This window comes from Mytilus edulis, chromosome 14, assembly GCF_963676685.1.
Source record: "Mytilus edulis chromosome 14, xbMytEdul2.2, whole genome shotgun sequence".
Taxonomy (NCBI): Eukaryota; Metazoa; Mollusca; class Bivalvia; order Mytilida; family Mytilidae; genus Mytilus; species Mytilus edulis.
The window spans coordinates 32,228,971-32,255,186 of record NC_092357.1 but is presented as its reverse complement, the minus strand read 5'-3'; the positions used below and the strand labels follow the sequence as shown (position 1 = coordinate 32,255,186).

At 32.3% G+C, this 26,216-nt stretch overlaps 1 protein-coding gene across 1 annotated transcript in view; it reads right to left on the bottom strand.

Moving 5' to 3' along the window:
• Positions 1-2,769: 2,769 nt before the first annotated feature.
• Positions 2,770-26,216, bottom strand: part of LOC139503875 (uncharacterized) — a 114,193-nt gene continuing 90,746 nt past the window's right edge. The window contains exons 5-12 of the mRNA XM_071293852.1: positions 18,156-18,425; positions 14,725-15,156; positions 12,289-12,473; positions 10,277-11,518; positions 8,689-8,769; positions 8,120-8,200; positions 5,964-6,432; positions 2,770-4,859 (exon numbers count right to left, since the gene is read on the bottom strand). Of these exons, the coding sequence (XP_071149953.1) occupies positions 4,816-4,859; positions 5,964-6,432; positions 8,120-8,200; positions 8,689-8,769; positions 10,277-11,518; positions 12,289-12,473; positions 14,725-15,156; positions 18,156-18,425 (2,804 nt within the window). The 3' untranslated portion in view covers positions 2,770-4,815. The remainder of the gene's footprint in view (positions 4,860-5,963; positions 6,433-8,119; positions 8,201-8,688; positions 8,770-10,276; positions 11,519-12,288; positions 12,474-14,724; positions 15,157-18,155; positions 18,426-26,216) is intronic.

The following is a 26,216-nucleotide window of genomic DNA, read 5'->3' as shown; positions in this document are numbered from 1 at the left end:
TCTATATAATATATCCAAAAGTAGTACATTAAAAAGGTTTTTACCAAATAATAGTATAGCAGCATGATTAAAACACCTTTTCATATACTAGCCTTCGATATTGGGCCGATTTGAGTATAATGTCCGCCATTTTGGATTTTACCGGAAGTGAAACATTTTTTTCAAATGCCTCCCTATCTGAAACAAAAGAGTAATAGTTCAGAAAGGTCTATGCCAAATTTCATGCTTGTAGCAGGATGTGCACAATTCGTCTGAAATATATTTTTAGCAGCCGGACTACATCTGGCGTATAACATTATGATCTTGGTACCTTAGATAACTCTTGAATATCTGAGCATATATTACATACATAAATTTCTGGAAATGTTCATTGATAAGTGGAAAGAATATTATGATCAATGCACTATATTCAGTGTATCAAAATAAAGTGATAAATATAAAAAATAAGATATGGTATAATTGCCAATGAGACAACTCTCCACAAGACACCAAAATGAAACAGAAATTAACAACTATAGGTCACCGTACAGCCTTCAACAATGCCCATACCGCATAATCAGGTATAAAAGGCCCCTAAATGACAATGTAAAGCAATTCAAACGAGAAAACCAACGACCTATTTATGTACAAAAAATGAACGGAAAACAAATATGTAACACATAAACAAACGACAACCACTGAATTACAGGCTCCTGACTTTGGACATGCACATACATACATATTGTGGCGGGTTTAATAATGTTAGCGGGATTCCAACCCTCACCTTAACCTGGGACAGTGGTATAACAGTACAACATAAGAACGAACTATAAAAATCAGCTGAAAAAGGCTAAACTCATTAGATGGACAAAAATACAAAAATATTATCCTTGGAATATTTATATATCAAGTCAGTCCCATTTCATGCAATCCTTACCTTAAAACGAAATTTGTACTTCCAGGTCTGCTAATGGAAACATTGGAAAAGTTTGTAAATTCACCTTTTTCGTCAATTTCTCGTGGGGCAATAGACTTTGCATGATTTTATCTCAATGCACAACATAAAACGACCCACGTGTCTCGTCATGACAGCATATACCCCAGCAAAAGATTCCCCGATTTGCAAAATTTGATCAGTTAAATAAGAAATTTCGTTTTAAGGAATGTACATGCCTTAAGACTCCACTTAAACATAACCTGAAAATTATCTCAGTTTTCCTTGCAGAACCGATTGTACTGCTTGTGTAGATTACCAGCTGTGACAATGTTTGTTGCTAAATAAACTTGTCTCACAAATCTTTGCAATAAGTTGTTACTTTAGGTAGTATTTTAACGTTCAAACATTGGACTGGTAAGTATCTGTTTCTAAATCATCCCCTTTTTTATTGATTTTTGAAATCAAATAATATGACACTGAAGGTAAATGTTTAAAAGGTGTTGTATTTCTCAATATTCATGAAATTATTTTGATATTTTTTTAAAAAGCTTAACAAGTGCAGGCATTTTAAACATTTTTTTATGATATTAAAAAATTTTAATATATAAAGGAAGAACAATCTTGAAAGGAATGTATAGTATACGTTTTCTATTGAATCTGGCCAAACACAATTTCAAAAGAGAGACTATGAATCTGCACTTTTACGTCAAAAACAAAATATAAACCATCAAATTCTGATTTCAATGAATGTTTATTCTTCTTTTTACATTTGTACAAGGATTTGTATATAGTAAGACTATACACTGACTATACAAATACTTTGATATGATTCAAATCTACAAGTACATTGTACATATTATTTACATAGCAATATAATAGGGATTAAAAAAACTGGGGAATATGTCCATGTGACAGAATGGTTCATTATGTATAAATTTCATAACATTTGGTTGGGAGCAAACTTAGGTTAGAGAACAATAAATTGCATCGCAAAGCGCAGCTGGATGCAACCGCAGAGTTCCAACCCTAAACAGTTGGGGCAAAAATGATCACAATATTTGCACTTGATACAGATCTGAATTTGGATTGTGATTAAATGTTTGACACAGTATAGGTTTCTGACACAGAATAACTATAGTCAAAGAACTTAGAATTGATTATATGATTTAAATTTATATTCAATTTCTTGCTTTTGTGCAATATATTGTGCTGTTACGCAATACTTAGTAAATATGTTTTCAGAGGATAAACAAAGAATTATCGGGCACACAATTTTTCTTTCGAAAATTGATAATTTCCTAATTCTTGAAGAAAAAATTGTTTACCCACTCTAACAATTTTTCTTCCAAAAATTTCTTTGAATTTCTGAAATCTTGATGAAAATTGTCAACATACCCTCCATTTTTGTTAACCTCCCCTCTTTTTCCAATTTTTTTTTCTTTCCCTCAAGATATGGTCATAATTTTAATTCAAAATTCCAATGGTTGTTTGCAACCATAAAACCCCAATGAAATACACCATAAAAGTATTAAAATAGAAAATGACATACTATTCATGGCTAAAAATAATATACCGTCATCAGCATTTAAAAGTAACTTCTAAAAATAAATTGACCCAAAGACAATACAAAATTTCTTTATAACAAAACCATTGTAAGGGAGTAAACTCTTAATGCTTAAAAAAAATAAACAAATAACGCTGAATTCTGAATATGAAAATATTTGATATACACTGTTATCATATAATATACTTCCATCACAATATTTGATGTTTCTAGAAACAGCTTAAAATTAATTCATACTAGAACAAGCTGACAACTTTACATATTTTAAAAGCAATGTAAGGGAGGTAATTCAAATATAACAGTATATAATTATTAACTTTTAAATTTTATTTAAAGTTTATTAAATCAAACAAATTACAAAAAAAGGGGGGAATCCAAAATATAAATACATATTTAGATTCAGCAGATTATAGATTCCCTTATAATTCAAGACTTTGAATCTACATTGAAATTGGCCAAGAAATAAGCAATACATACAGTCCCCTTTTCATTACCTTTTTGGAAAGGAAACTTGTTGTACAATATAATAATGAGTCCTAGACTAATACTGAAGTTGTTGAAAAGAAACCAGATAATCGTAGTTTTCTAGCCTCTTTCTGAACGATTTGGGTCATAACCCCAAAAATTCATCCCAACTGTCTTTTTGGGGTATGAAATCTTGATATACAATTTTTTGGACCCTTCATAGCTTGCTGTTTGGTGTGAGCCTAGCTCCCTGTTGAAAACAGAACCTTGATCTATAATGGTTTACTTTTATAAACTGTGACTTGGATGGAGAGTTGTCTCATAAGCACTCATACATCATCTTCCCATATCTATTCAGTCATACACAAGTTATTGTCCTGAAACAAGAACAATGTTTGTTTTTGGTGCCTTATTCCTATTTATATATGGACAAATACCCCCCAAAATCAATCACAACCTTCTTTTTGTGGTATGGAACACTGTGGTACAATTTCTTAGAGATCTATTCACCTATATATATACTATAAGAAAACTATAGGCTCTTTAGAGCCTGTGTCGCTCACCTTGGTCTATGTGCATATTAAACAAAGGACACAGACGGATTCATGACAAAATTGTTTTTTGGTGATGGTGATGTGTTTGTAGATCTTACTTTACTGAAAATTCTTGCTACTTACAATTTTCTCTATCTGTAATGAACTTGGCCCTTTAGTTACAGGGGAAATTATTTTGTAAAAACTTAGCAAAATTTACCAAATAAATGAAAATGGTTAAACATTGACTATACAGGTTATTAACTCCTTAAGGAGTCAACTGACCATTTTGGTCATGTCGACTTATTTGTAGATATTACTTTGCTGAACATTATTGCTGTTTACAGTTTATCTCTATCTATAACAGTATTCAAGATAATAGCCAAAAACTGCAAAATATCCTTAAAATTACCAATTCAGGGGCAGCAACCCAACAAACAGTTGTACAATTTACCTGAAAATTTCAGGGCAGATAGATATCGATTTGATCAACAATTTAACCCTGTAAGATTTGCTCTAAATGCTTTGGATTCAGAGTTATAAGCCAAAATCTACATTTTACCCCTATGTTCTATTTTGACCAATGGTGGCCATCTTGATTCGTTGGCTTGGTCACGGCACACATTTTATAATTCAGATACCCTAATAATGATTGTGACAAAGTATGGTTAAATTTATCCCAGTTGTTTCAGGAGTAGATTTTTGTAAAATATTACAAAAATTTACTCAAAATTGGTAAAACAGGACTATAAAGGGTTATAACTCTTTAAGGAATCAACTGACCATTATTGCTGTTAACCGTTTATCTGTATCTATAATAATATTCAAGATAATAACCGAAAACAGCAAAATTTCCTTAAAATTACCAATTCAGGGGCAGCAAACCAACACACTGTTGTCCGATTCATCTGAAAATTTCAGGGCAGATTGATCTTGACTTGATTAACAATTTTACCTCCTGTAAAATTTGCTTTAAATGCATTGGTTTCAGAGTTATAAGCCAAAATCTACATTTTACCCCAATGTTCTACTTTTAGCAATGGCGGCCATCTTGATGGTTGGGCGGGTCACCACACACATTTTTTAAACTATATACCCCAATGATGATTTTGCCTAGTATGGTTAAATTTGGCCCAGTAGTTTCAGAGGAGAAGATTTTTGTAAAAATAAACGACGAAGGATGACAACAGACGACGGACACCAAATGATTAGAAGGGCCAGGTGAGCTAAAAATGGTAACACATCATGTGTTAATTGAGTTTGCAAAATGTCTGTACAAAATTAGATAGTCCTCTATGGAGATGAGACTGTGCCTTCCCAAATTTGTTCTATTTTGTTTAAACATTCAATTGTTGTTCTATCTCAACATCAAAGACCATTTCTGAAACAAAAATATAAATCAATAACAAAAGCACTGATAAATAATTTGGCAACATATTTCAAGTTTCCTGCCAGGTGCAAATAATCATTACCCTTATCAACATTGACACACCTGGAACTTAGTGTAAATAATTTGCATTGGCAATTGCTGTCATTATAATGTTACCATAACCATGATAACTATATAATAGCATGCAAACAGATTTGGTGTTCTAAATTATCAAACAATACACTACAGTACTTTTTTAAATATTCCCATTTAAAGATTTTCAAAGCAAAAACGTATTTAAATTGGTGTTCTATGTTATGTCATGACAGGCCTTGCTCTGATATGATTTTTTTTCAACTAATTAAGTTTTTTTTTAAATTTTGTTTTTCGAAATAGTATCTACCTGCCAATACCCAAATGGTCATGGGTTGATGATGGCAAACATAAAGTATCTAAAATGCTGGACATAAAGATAGGAAGATTTTGAACATTTAAACCATTTCGTATATCTAAAGTATATTATACATGTAGCAATCCAATAATAAAATTGAAACAACGATTCAGCAAAGCAAATAATTAACCATTCTTCTTAAGCAATATTATTAGCAGGAAACCTGTCTATAATTAGTGTTATTTATCCATTTTATTTATTCATCAGTTATCTTATAAATATCTTGCAAAAGAAGAGCTTAGAATATTATCATATTAAATGAGTAATGTCTATTTCTAATATTTAGTATAAATAATGGTTGTAAACTATATATGTAAATCTATTATTAAAATTGGAGAGTACAAACATAAACCTATTACAGTAGAAGTCATATTGTATTGACATCACCCTTTGTATTTGGTTTGGAATTAAATGATAAAACTTAAATGTGTTGGATCTTCTAAACTACGCGAGGTATTTCTGTCTTTGGTGGACCTTCATAGTTTATTGTTTATCTATGATATCATGACCCCATAACATTTAGGAAGCAAAGAGAAGTACCAACTGCACACAATGGCACACTGGGTTACAAATATCTTAATCGGTTTATATCTGAGCAGGCTTCTTTCTGGAAGTATATAAAAATTTCAGTATCATGGAAATCCCTCATCTTAAAATAAATTTACCTGATTGCATTTCATTTTGTATGCAATGCTGGATAGATTTCATTTCCATGTCAGAAATGTTTTTGACCAAAATTTCATCAAGGTGATCTGTATACAGCCTTGTTGGTTTGTTATGTTGATTAAATCTTTTTAAAACATCAACTAAAATATCACATAACTCTTTAAAACGTTTGTCATCCAGCTTAAATGAACTTGCGTGTTGCATATCATTTCTTGTAAGTCTCATGCGTTCGATGTCATCTCCGATGAGTATGTCTGTATTCTGAATTTTTTGCCATTTACCGCCCCATGAGTTACTGGGAATGTGTTTATTAAGTTTCCAGTGCTCACTGTACAAGAATGTTAAATCACATTCGCTCCTTGGGCGTAGGTTTGGTTTATCTTGTTTCAATAGATCATATGAAACATCAGCAAGAATATTCAGTACAATCATCCCCATCTTTGCAAAGTTGTACTCCTCATTGGTGAACTGGAAAGAAATTAAAAGTTAAAAATAGGCCATGCAAATTACGCACAAGAAAAGTTTGGCTAGATATTCTAACCAATGATGGTTAGCATCATTGTATGATGAATTATCTCCTTTTTGAACAGAAAAAGGTGTTAGTCAGTGAAATTATGCCCATTAGTCGTAATTGGCTTTAGAATAGCTTAAATATACTTTTAATACTCTTCGTTAGGGGAGAGTTGGTTGCTTAAAAAAATGAAAAACAAGAATGTGTACATATGATAGTACACGGATGCCCACTCGCACTATCATTTTCCATTTTTAGTGGACCTTGAAGTTTGGGTAAAAAAATTAACTTGGCATTTAAATTATAAAGATCATATTGAAGGGAACATGTGTACTAAGTTTCAAGTTAATTGGACTTCCAACTTCATCAATTACCAACTTGATCAAAAACTTTAACCTTGACTATCATTTTCTATGTTCAGTGAACCCTGAAATTGGGACCACAACTTTAATTCGGCATTAAAATTAGAAAGATCATATCATGGGGAACATGTGAACTAAGTTTTAAAGTTGATTGGATTTTAACTTCATCAAAAACTACCTTGACCAAAAACTTAGCCTGACGCAGGATGAACGGACACACAGACCAGATAACATAATGCCTCTCTACTATCGTAGGTGGGGCATAAAAATATGTTTAACCCAATCATATTCTGCATGCACCTATTACAAGTCAGGAGCCTGTGATAAAGTGGATTAATCTCTATGTTCATCTCTGTTAAATTTGTTTACAAGTATTCATTGTTTTATTTAGGGTAAATCAGGCTATTGGACTTCAAATTTGAATTGTTTCCTTTTTGTCATGCCAGCTAGAGCCTTTAATAGCCTTATAAAGTAACAAGTTTTAGAATTTCATAGGAATTCAGAAATTATGTAATTCTACTTTAATTAAATTATGAAGATCCTACAATAACCTATAAAAATAATTTTCTTCAGCAGCAACCATTTTACTTTGGGAGTTATGTTTTGTCTGAGAGTCAGATTTTTTTTGTTGCAAAGTTTTCTGGCAGAGGTTGCAACCCTGAACAGGTTAGCAAGTATTGACACCACATTTAAGCTTAAAACTGCTCTAATTTTAAATTGTGATTATGTATTTGACACATCATTGGTTTGTGACACAAAATGCGTGTGGTCAAAGAACTGAAATATTTGAAATTGTACATTTACCTCAATTACAAAGAATTAACACTTATGTATATCAAAAAGAGCAATTAATCACAAACAACATTTATTTAAGCTAAAATTGTGAAAATTAAACTTTACCTGTATCTTATTAGTCCAAGGAAATCACAGATCTTAATTTGAAAAAAAATGTCAAAGGGTTTCCATCTTATTGAATGGACACGCCCACCCACCTACCCAAGACCTCCCGCGTCTCCATGTCAAATATTCTCTAAATACTTTAGTTTTTGAGTTATAAGCCCAAAAAAGCATTTTACTCATTTGTTGTATAGCCATGGCGGCCTGTTTTTTTTAACAAAACAAAAATTAAAATACAAACTTTATTCTAGATACCTTTAGGATCATTCAGCTTAAGATCACGTTTCCTTAGAAATACTAAAAATGAATGCACACACCGGTGCATAAATAATTATGTTTCAATACTCATCATCTTTCATTATCATTTAACTAAAGCATTATGTACCTGTGTCAAACTGCCTGCTCTACTTGACTCCTCAGATAAATTAGAAACTGTTCTCATATCACTAAGGACATGGCAGCGCACCTTCAAAATAAAAAAATGCTGATGATCCTTGAATATCAATTTTGCTAATAATAAGATATAATCTAAACCTAGATGTTTAAAATTTTGGTAAAACTACGACATTACAATTTGTGACAATACTTCAAATTTGTTTTTTTTTAAATAAATTATTCTATAAATCACATATTTTCATTTATTCCTCTGTTTTTATGTGACATAATCAGGCATGGTTGTCTTTATTCATGACTTTACAATCGGATTTTCAGAGGACAGTAAGACAATATAATTAAATTTTGACCAATAAGAAATTTGGATCAAACGAATCAGACGTTGATTTGATAAACGAAGTGCTCACATTATACCAACTGCTGACCAAAGTGGATGGCATTCTGTTCAATAGTACAAGTGGTAGGAGATGGAAGAACAGTAGGAGTGACAAGGTGAATGCACTATGACCTAACTCCTAAAGTGGGAGTATAAAACTTATGTATTGAAGTCTGTAATATTACCTTTGTGAGCAATGTGAAGGGTTTCCCAGTGTTTTCTGTTTTAGAATTGGTTTCTGGAGTATCTACAGAATTCGGGGACAGCTGAAATGATATAAAAATAGTTAACATTATTAGGTAGTTTTATGTCCAAAACTATATGTACATTTGTAAGAGACATAGCTCCTTCAAAATCATTTAATAATTGAGGAAACATACTGCAGTATGCATGTCAATATCTAGCCTTGCACAAATAACAGATGAAACGACAAGATCCCCTCTGATGTTTACAAAATGTCTGAGGAATCAATTAAATAGTGTTTTACAAATACAAGAAAGTTTTTTGTCTTGATTTTACTATAACTGACAGCATTATTAGAAATCTATTTTTCTTTAGGCAATGATGTTGTCTTGCCTTTTAAACTGATGATTTTGATTTGCTTCTTGATTAGATCTTACTTTTTTCTTATCAAATACTTATCCTCAACCTTAACCAGGGTTTCCCCTGGGTCAATTCATTTTCACCACCTCTTTCACCAAGCAGTATCTTTTATTCGCCATGTATCTTAAATATATGGTTTATCCTTAAGCTTCTTTCAACACCCCCTTCCTTCCCCTTCCCCCCAAATGAGATTAGTTTCCCCATGGTTGTCTATGATTATTCTCTTAATCTTATCTACATTCTAATGAATAATCTAACACTATTTAAACTAAACTTCACTTTTTCTAACTGGGGGGGGGGGGGGGGGTTGATTATATTTGAAACACCTTTCCTTCAAGAGGGGTCAACTTACTTTTAACCATGACATAAATATACAAGTCCAGGAATAAACCAAGATCCTTTAACATGATTTGACCATATAATACCAATATATAGTTTTTTGGATAAAGTTTCTTCAAATAATTTAAATATGTGTCCTCTTCTATCATGTCTATTAAGAAGTGGTTTTACAACAAAACAAATTTTGTATCACTTTAAATTGACCCCTCATTAAAGTGATAGTCATTTACATTAAGGGTTACCACTCATTTGAGTGGTTGTTCCAAACATATAAGTCTTCTTTTCCAAACCATCGTTAATGAAAAAGTTGAGAAGTAAAACTATGCTTGAAACATGTGCGTCGCCAAAACGACCCTCTCAAATCAATTATCTCTATCAAAGTCAAAGGACAAAGTTTTAGGTATGGGATTTGTCTTGATTTGAACATTTTTTATCTTAAAAACAATTTTCCTTTCCAGACCATCAAGGAGAGGAGACGTCAAAAGAATGCTTCAAACACGTTTGTCGTAAACTGGTTGAAAAATGTGATATTTAACGGACGCCAATTAATCATGTCACTTGTCAAACAATATAATCAACACCTTTACTAATTAGTCCTTTGTTGTCTACAGCTACAAGATGCAACCAGCTGATAATTTATTGATTTTCTGTCAAAATCTTAATGAGCTCAAGGTCAATTGGGAGTATTGTCTGAGTTGGTAAAGTCTAAGTATTCTGACACCCTGCTTTATCTGAATTTTTTTCTGCATCCCCCACATGCCCCAACCCCACCCCATTGTGTAAGATGACACAGGTTACACTGTATTTTCATTATATCAATGTTTCACTTACAGAAAGCATTTCATTCTGTATATCTGACCATTCATTGTTGCTCTTGTGGACAATTTTACATGGTTTACAAAGATATTCTGTAATCTGCTCTTCACTAAAATCATTTGATCCTGTCACAAACCCTGGTTTTGTTAGGCCACATTCCCACTTTTTCTCAAAGTTCACATTTGTCATCTTGAATCTTCTATTTATAATATTGTTTATTTCATCTTCCACTAAGTCTTTAATTTGTTTGTACAAATCTCTCTGTAATAATGCATTCTTCCCAAATTCTAAAATCTGAACCAAGATATAATTTGGAAATGTCATCAATAGTAATTTTCTTAACTTTGTTGTCTTTTCTAACTCGAATACAGTTGTGCCTTTAAAAAGAGCAAATTGCCTTTTTGTCTGGTTACTGATACTGACTTCAGCAACTTCATACTTCCGACACAGAGATGCAATCAAATGATTCGGTAGATGTGGTGGTAGAAACATAAACTTAAAACATAACCAATTTGATTTGCTACATGTACTTTCTGTCACATTAAACATTTCGTAAATATCACACTCAGGTTCTTTTTTAATCATGCAAGGAACATAGTAGGAAGGCTTTTCATTAAAAGCAAAGTCTCCCTCTGATATCTTTGGACATATAATAATATCAAATTTCTCCATCACATTCAGGATATGATTTTTATATTCAAAAATGTTTTCATTGTTTTCAAATATATCTTCTAAAACCTCACTATGTAATATTCCTCTTTCATGAAAATCATTCCATTTACTCTTGTTTTTATATCTCCTTATATTTGATTGGAATTTTTTAGCTGTTACTACACTTTTAAATACATCAGACAACCATTGAGTGTCTAAAATAATATAATCAGGTAGATCCTCAAAATAAACTAAAGCTCTGATTTCATGATGAAATTTCAAGTACAATATAAGTTCTTCATTGTTTAATGGTTTTGCTGTTTCAGTAGAGATTTTCTTAATATCACGAAAAGATAAAATTGGCATTTCTAACACTGTCTTCGTCTCTTTTAGACGTTTTTCAAGCTGAATAAATTTTAAAGGATACTCTGAGTTCCATGATCTTCTTGATTTGGCCAAGTTTAATATATCTAGTCTTATTTGGTCGAATTTACTGTCATCATCCTCTGTATTTGAAATGAAGTATTCCTTCCTTATATGTCCACATGCATCATCTGAAACATTCTTCGCATATCTATAAAGACGTTCACTACATGCATCTTCAGTCTACAATATAAATGATATTTTCATTAGTCCAGAAACAAGAGTTTCAACAAGAATGCGCATATTCATATTGCCCAATACTTCATACAATTTACAAATAATGTTAGGTGTGTATCTCCTTCCGTAACAGTATTTTTGCTTTTATATATAAATCAGAGAGATTTTAACAATGTAAAAACGGAAAATTTCAAAATAAAAAGAATTATGAAATTTTATTTAACCCCCCTTTTAGTAATTAACCCCAAAACTCAATCCCAGCGTTCCCTTTATGGCATGGTTCCTTGTAGTAGTTTCAGAGAGATCCATACACTTAAACACAAGGTTTTGTCTGGAAACTAGAAAAATGCTTGTTTTAACCCCTTTTTGGCCCCTAATTCCTGATCGTTTATGGGGAATTACCCCAAAATCAATCACAGCCTTCTCTTTGTGGTATGGTACCTTGCAGTAATATAATTTCAGAGAGATCTTTAAACTTATACTCAAGGTGAGTTATTGTTTGGAAACTAGATAAATGCATGTTTTGGTCCCTTTTTTGCCCTTAATTTCTAAACTGTTGGTACCATTACCCCAAAAATTAACCCATTCCTTCCTTTTGTTGTATTGTCTGGGTTGCGTTCAATATCGTAGCAGCTACATAGATCTACAAAGAGGTACGTACATTTCTGACTACTGAACGTGTAGCTAGCATAGCTACACATTCAGTAGTCAAACATCTATGTAGCCCTATGTAGCTGCTACTATATTGAACACAACCCTGGTGAAAACTATATTACCTCTTCTCCTTCAGAAGGCTCTACTTTGTCTTTATGTGAACCAACAAGGACCACTGGTGGATTAAGGAAATCATATTTATCTCTCATTCTTTCATGCATTGTAGCAGTATTACTTTCAGCTGTATTTGTCTGTTCTTCAATTCTACAGTAGCAGTGTATTGAATCCATCCACAACTGAAACATCTCTAAAAAGTAAAGATTTTACATATATTGACCAGTATCAATATCAATTAAGTTTTAAATATAATGCTTGGGGTTGTGGTCAAATCTATGAATCAAGATGGTGGATATTGAAAGAAAAGACTGCTTCCCAGATCCCCTGAACATATGTGATAATACAAATGAAGGTGGCATCTTTTATTTTCTTGAAAAATATCAATGATCTTGATTTCATTACAATAGAAAAGGCTAATCATACCTTATTACAAAACAGCAATAAACATATACTGAGGGTAAGCTTATAACCATTTATCAAAACAAATAAGAAATCGTCATGAACTGTGAAATAAATAATCATTAATAATCAAAGCATCATCTGTGCTGTGATCCCGCCATTTTAATCTACAGGTACTGTAGTAAGACATATTTAATTCAATTTTTTTCTTATACTAGCTTCTGTAAGACATTTAGGAACGTGACAATCACAACTTTGGATAAATGTTTTAAGCCGGTTATGTTAAGTTGTATCTAAACACTTTTAACACCAAAGAAACCAAGGGACCGTATAAAATCATCAGATCATATGTGAAATAATGCTCCGCTAGGCAAAGGTCTAATTTATGACCCTTTGGACCTCAGTCAATGTGGTATTATTGCATTAATAATGAAAATAAATACAGGTTTTGATTCAGCATTTCAAAAAACCCTACATAATTTCAATTTATGTTAAAAATTAAACTGTGCCCATTTGGACCATCTTGAAAAACGGGCTCAAAATTAGAAACTAAATAATTATATATTTTATTAATAGACAATATAAGCTTAGTGTTTAAAGGAATTCATTTCATCAAAAAAATATATTTATCATTCAGAAAATTATTTTTATTACAGAATAACACATAAACATTTCATATTAAACACAAAATTATTCAAACAATTTACCAAAAAAAAAATAAAAAAAATAGAATGCTTCCCTCAGCACAGACTGATACAACTACAGAGGTCAAAACTCTGCACAGCAAAACCCTGCACAGTTGGGGCAAGTTTGGAGCACAATATTTAGTTTGATACTGTCTGAATTTGGATTGTGATCAAATTTATGACATAATTTAGGTTTCTGACATAAATAAATGTCGTCAAAATCTAAAAAATGTATTGCGCAATTAATACGGTGCAACTGAAAATTTCTTTTTGAAACTTTCCAAAAAATAAGATATTTCAAAAATTAGAATGAAAAAATATGAACCCCCCCCCCCCCCCAGATAAGTGGAAAAAAATCCCAACCCCAGTCTTTTTGAATCACCCTTGGAGGGAGTAATTACCCAAACACTCAATAACAGCCTTCCCTTTGCTTTACAATTTCAGAGATGTCCATACACTCTAACACAAGTTATTGTCTGGAAACTAAAAAAATGGTTGTTTTGACCCCTTTTTGGCCACTCATTCCTGAACGTTTATGGCAATTACCATCACTCAATCCCAGCATTCCCTTTGTGAAACAGAACCCATGGAACAATTTTAGAGAAATCCATACACTATCACACAAATCAATGTCTGCAAACTACAAAAATGCTTGTTTTGGGCCCCTTTTTGGCCCTTAATTTCTAAACTGTTGGGACCATAACCCCAAAATTCAATCCAAACCTTCCTTTTGTGGATTCAAACCTTGTTCTAATTTCATAGATTTCTATTTACTTATACTTAAGTTATTTTCCGGTTACAAAATGTCTTCGGACAACGCTGACGCCAACAGCGACGTGATATCAATATGCAACAGATAAATCTTTGGCGGTCCAATGAAAAGTGTGGGAATGAACTTTCATATATCAATACACATCTTGCACCAAACTTTATCCAATAAATGGGGAATGTGTCGATGGGACACAGACGATGCCCCCTCTTGCATTATTAATGGACAAAACTTTTAAGAACAGTATAATCATGATAATGTGACACTATCCAAATTGGTACTTGATCGTAGTTCTGTGGTAAAAAGCATTATGTATAAGTTTAGTATCATTTGGTTGCGGCAAACTTAATTGCAAAGTTTAATTAAAGAACGGAACCTAAATTCAAACTCGATCTGTGTTTTGTAATAATAAGCAATGTGTATTAGTTTATAACATTTGATTGTAATAAACTAAAGTTAGAGAACAGAAACTAATTTCGAGACATACCGACATATGGACGTAATGACGGATAAAGAAGAGCGTTACGCAGGGGACAATGAATTCCCAATGTAATTTTAATATTTACCTATTCCACAGAAAATATTACCTTGTGCATTTCTGTCATCAGCCTCGTTGAGCTTTGTTAGAACAATATAAATTGCATCTGGGGACAAAAAGGTTTGATGTGTATGGTAAAATTCTTCATCTCCTGCAAAATCCCATAACAATAATGTCCCATACTCATCTTTGTCACTTAAATCAACAACAGATTCAAGCATTTTGTCAATATCTCTAGATGCTTGTTCTAAACGTAAGGATGGTAACTGATCTAGAGATTCAGTTGCAACAGGAGATTTTAATTGAGTTTCTGTGACTTGAGCTTGTACTATTTCGGGCTGCTGAAAACTTGTTTGTAATTTGTTATCCTCGGCAGTTTTTGGAACAGCTGCTGCAGCTGAAGCATCATTGCTTTCAGTAACCTTGCTCTTAATTGTTTCCTCAAATGGTTTTAACAGTCTTGTGGTTTCTTCATTGATGCCTATAATTGAAAAATAAAAATACAATACTTTGTCTTCTTACATATATTTCCTTAGAGAAAATATGCAGTTAAAACCATACTTTTTAAGACAAAATAAAAAGACAAATATGCTTTACCATAAACTTATGTTTTTCCCCACATTTATTAAACCAAAAACTCTAGAAAACAAGAATGTGTCCATAGTACACGGATGCCCCACTCACACTATCATTTTCTATGTTCAGTGGACCGTGAAATTGGGGTCAAAATTAGAATTTGGAATTATAATTAGAAAGATCATATCATAGGGAACATGTGTACTGAGTTTCAAGTTGATGTAACTTTAACTTCATCAAAAACTACCTTGACCAAAAACTTTAACCTGAACTTTGCACTATCATTTTCTATGTTCAGTGGACCATGAAATTGGGGTCAAAACTATAATTTGGCATTAAAATCAGAAAGATCATATCATGGGGAACATGTGTACTAAGTTTCAAGTTGATTGGACTTCAACTTCTTCAAAAACTACCTTGACCAAAAACTTTAACCTGAAGCCAACGGACGCACAGACCGACAGACGCACAGACGGACGGACGCACACAGGCACAGACCAGAAAACATAATGCCCCTCTACTGTCGTAGGTGGGGCATAAAAATAATGTCACCTTTTATTTTCTATTGGAATGTTGTAAATTTTAATAAGATGGAGTGAAAACTATCAAAGTTTTATTCATGAGACATGCAAATGTTGACCTTTTAGTAGATCTGGTGTGATGTTAACAGTACATAATGTACTAATTTCTCTTTGTCTTTAAAAGTTGTTTGTCCAGCACATAAAAAAAGACAAAACTTGTCATTTTAGGGCAATAACTCTTATCAGAGACAATTCATGCAATCTTTACTCATTTGGAGATCTTGTCATGCTCATTTATTTTGCTGTCTCCAGTTTTTCTTTATCCACAGAAATGTTGTTTTATACCAAAATTGGGTAAAAATCATCATAACAAAATATTAACTACTGTAAAAAGTGGACTGACAAATTGATATTTTTGCTGATAATTTCATATCGTTTTGGCAAAATATGCAAAAAATAGGTAAAGTCATATTAAAGGACAATTACTCTGAGAAGGAGACTGAAGCCAAATCTGCCATCTTGACAGTTTTAAAGATTTTGTCTAAATTTTGCGGTTTACAGTTTTTCTTCTTCTAGGTATAGAACCACTAATTCAGGCCCGGTTGGAAAGAACACACAAGAAAGTAGTCCATATTTTAAACAAAATAGTTCCTACACATAGCTGTATTTTTGTCAATAGTGGGTACATTTGGGTAGTTTTTGGTGTCAAATGACAGCTTGGGGACTTGAGATCACTGTAGACCCCTTTGAGAAAGATTTATCTGAAAAATAAAGTATATGACATTTTGATAGGAGGGCACATTTGGCCTGTTGGTCAGATCAGAAGTTCCTTTTTTTGTACTGTCAAACATCCGGGGACCAGTACACTCTAATATGCAATTAAAGGTTTGTTGATTTTTTCAGCACAAGTCTGAGGATAAGGTACAGTTTTGACATGAAATAACTGCCACTTTATTTGAACTTGAGATAAAGTAGCCTTAATGCTTGAATTCAACATAGAAAGCAATGGGGCTATGAATTAGTGGTTTTATACCTCTACCATATTTTTTACCCCCCCCCCCCCCATAAAAAAAAGAAAGAACCAAAAACTAGTATAAATCATCATTAAGAGGCAATAACTTCAATAAATAAACCACAAACAATTTAGACATGTAAACCAATTTGTAGATCTTTGTCATTCTGATGATTTTTTTTGTCACTTTTTGTATGATTAAAATCTAATAACTCGCGCGCGGTAACATAGAATCTAACATTTATAAAAACCAAAAGGAGATTTCGTCAATAGATATAAACAATTTACCAAAGTTTCATGAAAACTGCTGAAATAATTTTTGAGTAATTGTCAGAAAACTGGAAAATCACCCTTTTTTGAAGAATAAAACTTTTTTTGATGAATAAAACCTCATAACTCGGAAAAGTAAAATCTAAAATAAAAAAAAATTAAAGGGAGCTAGCTCAGGTCAATAAAAAAAAATTTTCTTGCAAATTGGTGAAAGGGTTTTGAGTTATTGTCAGAAAACTGGAAAATTCCCAATTTTTTAATGAGCTGAACTATTTCGTTTTGATTTCAATTTTTAATTCTAACATAAATACAATTTCCTCTTCATGAGAGTTTGTCAATGCCTTAGCTAGGCCTAACATGAAAACAAGGTGGTGTTCCGTTTTTGTCAAACAGCAAGACATAGCGATCCTACATTCCGGCAGCGGCGGAGGCATTGGCGGTGTCCACAAATATTCACTCTGTGGTTAGAGTTTTTGAAATTTTAATTACTTTTTTAAACTGTCCTGGATTTCTACCAAACTTGGAAAGAAGCTTTTAAAATTTGAATAACTTTCTTAAACTTATAATCCTGGATTTGACATGTTCCAAAATTGGACAGATGCTTGTTCATGATTATAATATATAGTGTCCAAAAGAAAATCCTTTTTCAGTATTTTACTTATAAATGGACTTCGTTTTCTGATTCACTCCGTGGTTTAAGTTTTTAAAATTTAAATAATTTCTTAAACCATCCTGGATTTCTACCAAACTTGGACAGAAACTTGTTTTTGACCAAAAGCTTGTATCTAGAAGGAAATTTTGTTAATTCTTTTGACCTGTTTATCCGTATTTCACCTATTAAATGGACTTAGTTTTTAATCCAGTACATTTTTTAAAACATTAATTAGATTCATAAACTATTCTGATTTTTTACCAAACTCAAGCTTGTTAGAATCAAAATATAGTATCAAGAGGAATATTTTTTATTAAGATTTTCCTCATTTTTGTTGAGACTGCGATTAACAGCAATAGAAGGTGAGACACTGGGTTCCATGGAACCCTTACAAATTTTTAGATATTTAAATATTTTCTGTTCTAGAGTTTAGAGTGTAAATATCATACCATCAAATTTATTCCATATGCTGTCATCAGAATTGACATTACATCTTGTTCTATGAATTGAGATCCCATCTGTACTGGTCACCGTTCTTATCGTATTAATATCTTCTCTAAGCAATCTCTTAAGAAATGATGTTTTCCCAGAACCTTTTTTCCCCAAAATGACTAATCGAATATCCCTTTTTTTCTCAGAGCCTGACGCGAGCAATTTCAGGTACAAGGGAACATATTTCTTGTCAGACATTAATTTGATTTCAATTGGAACTTTGTCATCTACAAAAAAAATCATGGGATAAACATATACTTCCACAGTGAAGAAAATTAAATTGATACTGACAGTAAATATTAGTCACATATAAGATAAAATGATGAAAACTTACGAAATGAAGGAGGGTTAAGGAGGGTTAGCCAATCTTGCATGGCTAAGATAAGTAGATAAGAGGGGTTAGTTAGTTCATACCTAAATATCACTGAAAGTAACTTGAACCTAGCTCTTCCCGCATGGCTATTCCTCTAAAGTTGAGTTAGTTTTCAGCTTCATTTCTGTAACTTAATAACAAATAATCCTGTGTTAGGACATGTAGGAGTTCAAAAAATGTCATGCTTAGGTAATTATTATTGAAACTAAATGTCTGTGCAGTGCCAAAACTGGCGCAAAATGAGTTCTAATTCCACTTTATGTCAAAGAGCTTCGTTTTGAAGATCCAATTTTTAACTTTGGCAGTATTAACTCTGAAATTAATTGATACAACAAGCATTATGCTACAAACAAACTATTTATAATACAAATGGTTCAATCTACTTAAATTGCAAGTTAAATATTAATAACCCTGCAATTGGAGCTAATAAGCCGCGCCGCCCATGTATAATTTAAACAAATGTTTCAATCTTAACTAATGTTGGTGGTGTGAAAATTGACAGTGTGTTTGACACCAAAGCTGTAAAGTTGAACTTCCTGTCTTTGAAGAATTACGAAGTAGCTCAGCTGGTATATTCCAAAGGAAATCATTTTGAAATCTGAGTCTCAATATTCAATCAGGTGAAAATAAGTTATTTTCCAAATTCCCATGCAGGTATCTAAAAAATCCTGGGTATTGGGGAAAATCTAGGGTGTCATCCTTAGGTAAAGGGTAGAAGTATGTATGATCACTGGTTTTAAACTGATAACCGTAACTAGAATTACATCTATCCCAATATGGTGACGGCAGATATAGGTAAAATCTTTACAGTCATTTTTCTCAAATGTAGCATGTTTTTGTCAATAGGTTAACTCAGCTGCAAGGTTTTTCTATACCATTACATCATATTTGAATCGTAACGGTGCACTTGAATTGTCTAAGTACTTTGAAAATTGCTGTTGAAAAATTTGGGATGATAAATATCTCGGAAAAAGATAATCATAATTATGGTATTAAAAAATATTGGGATAGTCGTAATTCCAGTTAAGTTTATCAGTTTAATACCAGTGTGTATAATAGAATCATATTCAAAACAGTGTAGCTGTGGCCATTGATTGACAACCTTAAATTATCCCATTGACTGGGGCAGATTATGTGAACGTTTGTCTGTAACAACCGCTGCTTACTATGCACTTGTTAAAGGCACTTAAACTGTGGGGTCACAAAAGGTTCTCAACACCTAAATAAAGAAATTAGAAAAACTAATCAGGAATAACACGAGGTTTTGATTTATATCAATAATATAAATCAAAACATAAAGTTATTCCTGATTAATTTTTCGAACTATTTTAATATTAAAGGCGTTGAGAACCTTTGGTGACCCCACAGTTTAAATTTTATAATAAGTAAGAAGTGAGCAGTTGTCGTTACAGACATACGATCACCTAATCTGCCCCCGTCAATGGGATAATTCAAGGTTGTCAATCAATGGCCACAGCTACACTGTTTTGAATATGATTCTAATACCAAAACCAATCTTTATATCAAATCTGTTAAGTTCATTTTTTTTAATTTTCACTTTTCTTGTGATTTAAAATGAATGTCTTTTTTACTTTAGACATGTAAGACAAGGTCCTAGTGTTGTTTTGCAACTTTTTTAGGGATTTCAATTCCTCATAATTCTCTGCAAAAGTTCATTATCTTACTAATGTCGTTTGTTTACAATTAAGAGAAATAAACAGCTGCCCAATGAGTGCATTTATTTATACACCTGCAAGTTTTCAAAGAATTATTAAAAAGGTTGTATAACTTCTCAACGTCATATCAGAAATTTATGAAAATCTAAAGGGAGCTTACTTAAAATAGATATAAACAATTCAACAACGTTTTATGAGAACTGCTGAAAGCATTTTGAGTAACTGTCAGAAAACTGGAAAATCACCCTTTTTTTAAGAATAAAACCTCACAACTCGGAAACCTAAATCTCAAATTTTTCAAAATCAAAAGAAAGCTTATGTCATGTATGTCAATAGAAAGCTTATGTCAATAGACATTAATAATTCAACAAAGTTTCACAAGATCTAGAATTGCTGAAAGCTTTTTTAAGTTATTGTCAGAAAACTGGAAAATCCCCTTTTATAATGAATAAAACACAATATTTCAGAAATTTAAAATCTGCAATTTTATAAAAATCAAAATGCCAATTTATATAAACAAATACCCCAAATTTCTTGCAAATTGGTGAAAGCATTTTTGAGTTATTGTCTGAAAACTGGAAAAATCACTTTTTTTTAAAGAATAATACACCATACATTTGCCATGACTGCCATGGGAAAAGCAAAATAGAAAATTTAAAAAAAAAATGGACCTCAGGTCATATAGATATAAACAATTCACCAAAGATTTATGCAAATTGGGTTAAAACTTAGCCTTTTTGAGTTCTTGTCCCACATAACATACCATAACCATGATAACATGTCCTATAAACAGGCATATAATAAAAACAAGAGTGTACAAGCTGAAATGTCTCGCCTTCTTGACTAATCATTGATATTATGTTCACAATCCTAAATATAAAGCTATATTACATACAACTGTCACATAAACTTAACTTAACCAAGATAACTAAACATTGACCAAAGAACCATAAAAATGAGGTCAAGGTCAGATTAACAATGCCAGGCAGACATGTACAGCTAACAATTCTTCCATACAACAAATATAGTTGACCTATTGCTTATAGTTTAAGAAAAACAGACAAAACACAAAAAAATAATCCATGTACTGAGCAATGAACCGTGAAAATGAGGTCAAGGTCAAATAAAACCTGCACAACTGACATAGAGATCATAAAATATTTCCATACACCAAAAATAGTTGACATATATGGCATATTGTATTAGAAAAAAAGACCAAAACTCAAAAACTGATCTTTGACCACTGAACAAGTAAATGAGGTCAAGGTCAGATGACACCTGCCAGCTAGACATGTACACTTTAAAATCATTCCATACACCAAATATAGTAGACCTATTGCATACAGTATAAGAAAAACAGACCAAAGCACAAAAAATTAACTATAACCACTGAACCATGAAAATGAGGTCAAAGTCAGATGACACCTGACAGTTGGACAAGTACACCTTACAGTCCTTCCATACACCGAATATACTAGACCTATTGCTTATAGTATCTGAGATATGGACTTGACCAGCAAAACTTAACCTTGTTCACTGATCCATTAAATGAGGTTGAGGTCAATTGAAAACAGTCTGACGGGCATGAGGACCTTGCAAGGTACGCACATACCAAATATAGTTATCCTATTACTTATAACAAAAGAGAATTTAACATTACAAACAAGAGTGTACATGCTGAAATGTCTCACCTTCTTTACTAATCATTGATATTATGTTGATAGTCCTAAATATAAAGCTTTATTACAACTGTCACATAAACTCAACATTATAACCAAGAAAACTAAACATTGATCAGTGAACAATGAAAATGAGGTCAAGGTCAGATGAACCAAGCCAGGCAGACATGTACAGATAATAATTCTTTCATACAACAAATATAGTTGACCTATTGCTTATAAATTAAGAAAAACAGACCAAAACACAAATACTTTACACTTAGCAATCAACCGTGAAAATGAGGTCAAGGTCAAATACAACCTGCGTGACTGACATTTATAGATCATATATAATATTTCCATATACCAAATATAGTTGACCTATTGCAAAAAGTATTAGAAAAAGTAGACCAAAACTAAAAAACTTAACTTTGTCCACGTACACTGAACCATGAAATGAGGTCAAGGTCAGATGACAACTGTCAGTTAGACATGTACACCTTACAATCATTCCATGCACATAATATAGTAGACCTATTGCATATAATATAAGAAAAACAGACCAAAACACAACCAGGTGCTCCGCAGGGCGCAGCTTTATACGACCGCAGAGGTCGAACCCTGAACAGTTGGGGCAAGTATGGACAAAACATTCAAGCATGATACAGCTCTGAATTTGGATTGTGATCAAATTTTTGACATTACATGGTTTTTTTTTTACACAAAACAAATGTCAAGATTTTACAAATTTTACAATTAAAGATTTCTTCTTCAAACTTTTTAAATCTAAAATTAAATAGTTGACACAGCATAGGTTTCTGACACAGAATGAATGTGGTCTAATGAACTTAAAAGTTTGTTTTTGCCTTTTAGCAATTCACTATGCTGTTGAATATTAATCCTCTCAAAAAAATGTTTGAAGAAATTTTCTTTTTATTTATGAAATCTGAAATGAGAAAAATTTAACCCCCCCCCCCTTTTTTCACATCCCCGTTTCCCTTTTTCCAAAACTGATATCAATTCAAATTTCTAATGGAGTTTGCAACAATAACTTCTCTTTTAAATACATCATAAAATATTAAAATGTAAAATAAAGTGCTTGTTATCACTGAATGGTAAAGATTGGTTGGTAGTAAAAGTGAATATACATTGTTTATTGTATAAAACAATAAAAAAAACTTCATCAGCAACATTTTATATTGGCAAATTTCCAATGAAGTTATTTACATAAAGTTATTGGCAAATAAAAATAGAAAATGACATCATAGTCATGTCTGGCAAATGTCCAACATACATTATCTAAAAACATTTTAGATAAGATAAGGAAAAAAAGCTTCATCAGCAACATTTTATATTGGCAAATTTCCAATGAAGTTATTTACATAAAGTTATTGGCAAATAAAAATAGAAAATGACATCATAGTCATGTCTGGCAAATTTCCAACATATATTATCAACTACTATTCTATACAAAGAAAGATAACTCCAATTGAAAATTAATTGCTATTGCACAATATTGTGCAATTAGATATTTCTTGCTATTGTGCAATACTGTGCAATTGAAAATTTCTTGCTATTGCACAATACTTGATATGGAATCCTGATTTGGACCAACTTGAAAACTGGGCCCATAATCAAAAATCAAAGTACATATTTAGATAAAGCATATCAAATAAGCCCAAGAATTTAATTTTTGTTAAAATCAAACTTGGTTTAATTTTGGACCCTTTGGACCTTAATGTAGACCAATTTGAAAACTGGACCAAAAATTAAGAATCTACATACACAGTTAGATTTGGCATATCAAAGAACCCATTTATTCAATTTTTGATGAAATCAAACAAAGTTTAATTTTGGACCCCCATTTGGTCCAACTTGAAAACTATATATATATAGGCCAATAATTAAAAATCTAAGTACATTTTTAAATTCAGCATATCAAAGAACCCCAAGGATTCAATTTTTGTTAAAATCAAACTAAGTTTAATTTTGGACCCTTTGGACCTTAATGTAGACCAATTTGAAAACGGGACCAAAAATTAAGAATCTACATACATAGTTAGATTCGGCATATCAAAGAACCCCAATTATTCAATTTTTGATGAAATCACACAAAGTTCAATTTTGGACCCTTTGGGCCCCTTATTCCTAAACTGTAAGGACCAAAACTCCCAAAATCAAACCCAACCTTCCTTTTATGGTCATAAACCTTGTGTTTAAATTTCATAGATTTCTATTTACTTATACTAAAGTTATGGTGCAAAAACCAAAAATAATGCTTATTTGGGCCCTTTTTTGGCCCCTAGTTCATAAACTGTTGTGACCTCAACTCCAAAAATCAATCCCAACCTTCCTTTTGTGGTCATAAACCTTGTGTTAAAATTTCATTGATTTCTATTTACTTATACTAAAGTTATTGTGCGAAAACCAAGAATAATGCTTATTTGGGCCCTTTTTTGGCCCTTAATTCCTAAACTGTTGGAACCAAAACTTCCAAAATCAATCCAAACCTTCCTTTTGTGGTCATAAAACTTGTGTCAAAATTTCATAGATTTCCATTCACTTAAACTAAAGTTATAGTGCGAAAACCAAGAAAATGCTTATTTGGGCCCTTTTTGGCCCCTAATTCCTAAAATGTTGGGACCAAAACTCCCAAAATCAATCCCAACCTTCCTTTTGTGGTCATAAACCTTGTGTTAAAATTTCATTGATTTCTATTCACTTTTACTAAAGTTAGAGTGCGAAAACTAAAAGTATTCGGACGACGACGACGACGCCAACGTGATAGCAATATACGACCAAAAAATTAAAATTTTTGCGGTCGTATAAAAAAAGTCTGGAAAACTGATTTGCTAAATTGACAGATGGACTGACAGACGGAAGGACAGAGTGCAAAACTTAAGTCCCAGTGTTCTCCCCAGGATTTTTGGATAGCGCTGTGGTAAGCGTGTAATTTTCGACAATTCTCAGTAAACTTTGTCGCGGCGCGCAATTTGTTTGTAATTGATATGTTGTGGGTTTTTTTTATTATGCTATTGATGTTTTCTCTTGTACTGATGTTCTCATGGCAGTTACCCCTTTGTTTGTCAATGTTATTGTTTTGATATAGATGAAGAGTCTTTTTTTTTATCTCTGTTGTAAAATTCTTATAATCAAACACAAAATACAAAAATAAATTTTATTCATCACATGAAATATATTCACCATTCTCATTATCTGTGTATAAAACCCAAGGAAAAGTCTTTTTCCATGATGGGTCTATACCAGACTGCCTGTGTGATGATTTCTTAGCACTAACTGGTGATGTTGCAGAACATGTAGGACCAACAATCAAGTCATTGTCAGCTTCTGTGTTTGGTTTTGTAACCCACTGTAGCAGTGTACTGTTAACCTTACGACGTTTGACAGGAGTTGACATTTTTTAGCATATTGATTTTTCCAGATGCACAGGTTTGTCTGTACACAGAGTAAATTTTGAGGTGAAAATACGGCCATGTTAGCCATAGGGTCCACATGAACCTTAACGTTTTTTAATATTCGTATGGCTTCCCCCAAGCTGGACATCGAGAAAGTGAATTTCTCAAGTCTAGTATCAGCTTGGGGTTTGTTTTTCTAATCATATCCTCTTAATTGTTTTCAAATGGTTAAATTCATTACTGTAGAATTGCTGATTAAACAGTTATTAGTTCGATTGGGTGATAATTAATACTTCAAAGACTTGCTCATTGAAGCCACAGGTATTTGGGGCATGGACCCCCCTTTTTTGGACCTCACTAAAAATAAAATTGTTTGGTGTTTTTTTAATTTATTTTCAATTTTCTACAATGTATGAACATATATCAAGTCTCAACAATCCATTGCTAGTCGATTGCAATAACTTTTTTACTATCCATACGATCCCCAAGTGAAAAAAGAAGTCTTTGGGAAATGCGGTCAATTTATTTCATCTCATTTCATTCATATATGCCTCTTTATATTCTTTAAATTCAAAAAACAGATGTCAATGTTGAAATCTTTGTTTATTTTGATCGTTCAAAGACGCCATTTTTATTAGACTGGTCCCGCGGAGTTACTTTAATACAACGGAAATAATTCATTCAAAAATCGTAAACCAGTAAATCACGTGATCCGAAGAGTAAAATAAGCGGGAAATTTTAAAAATACGAAAAAAAATATAGCGACGCGGTTGAGTGGGATAGTGCTGCGGTAAGTGCAATAGGACAGCGGGAAATTGAAATAGCGCTGAAAACCGCGGTGCTAAAACGGCCTGGGGAGAACACTGATACTGTCCCCTATCACTTTGTTGGTAGG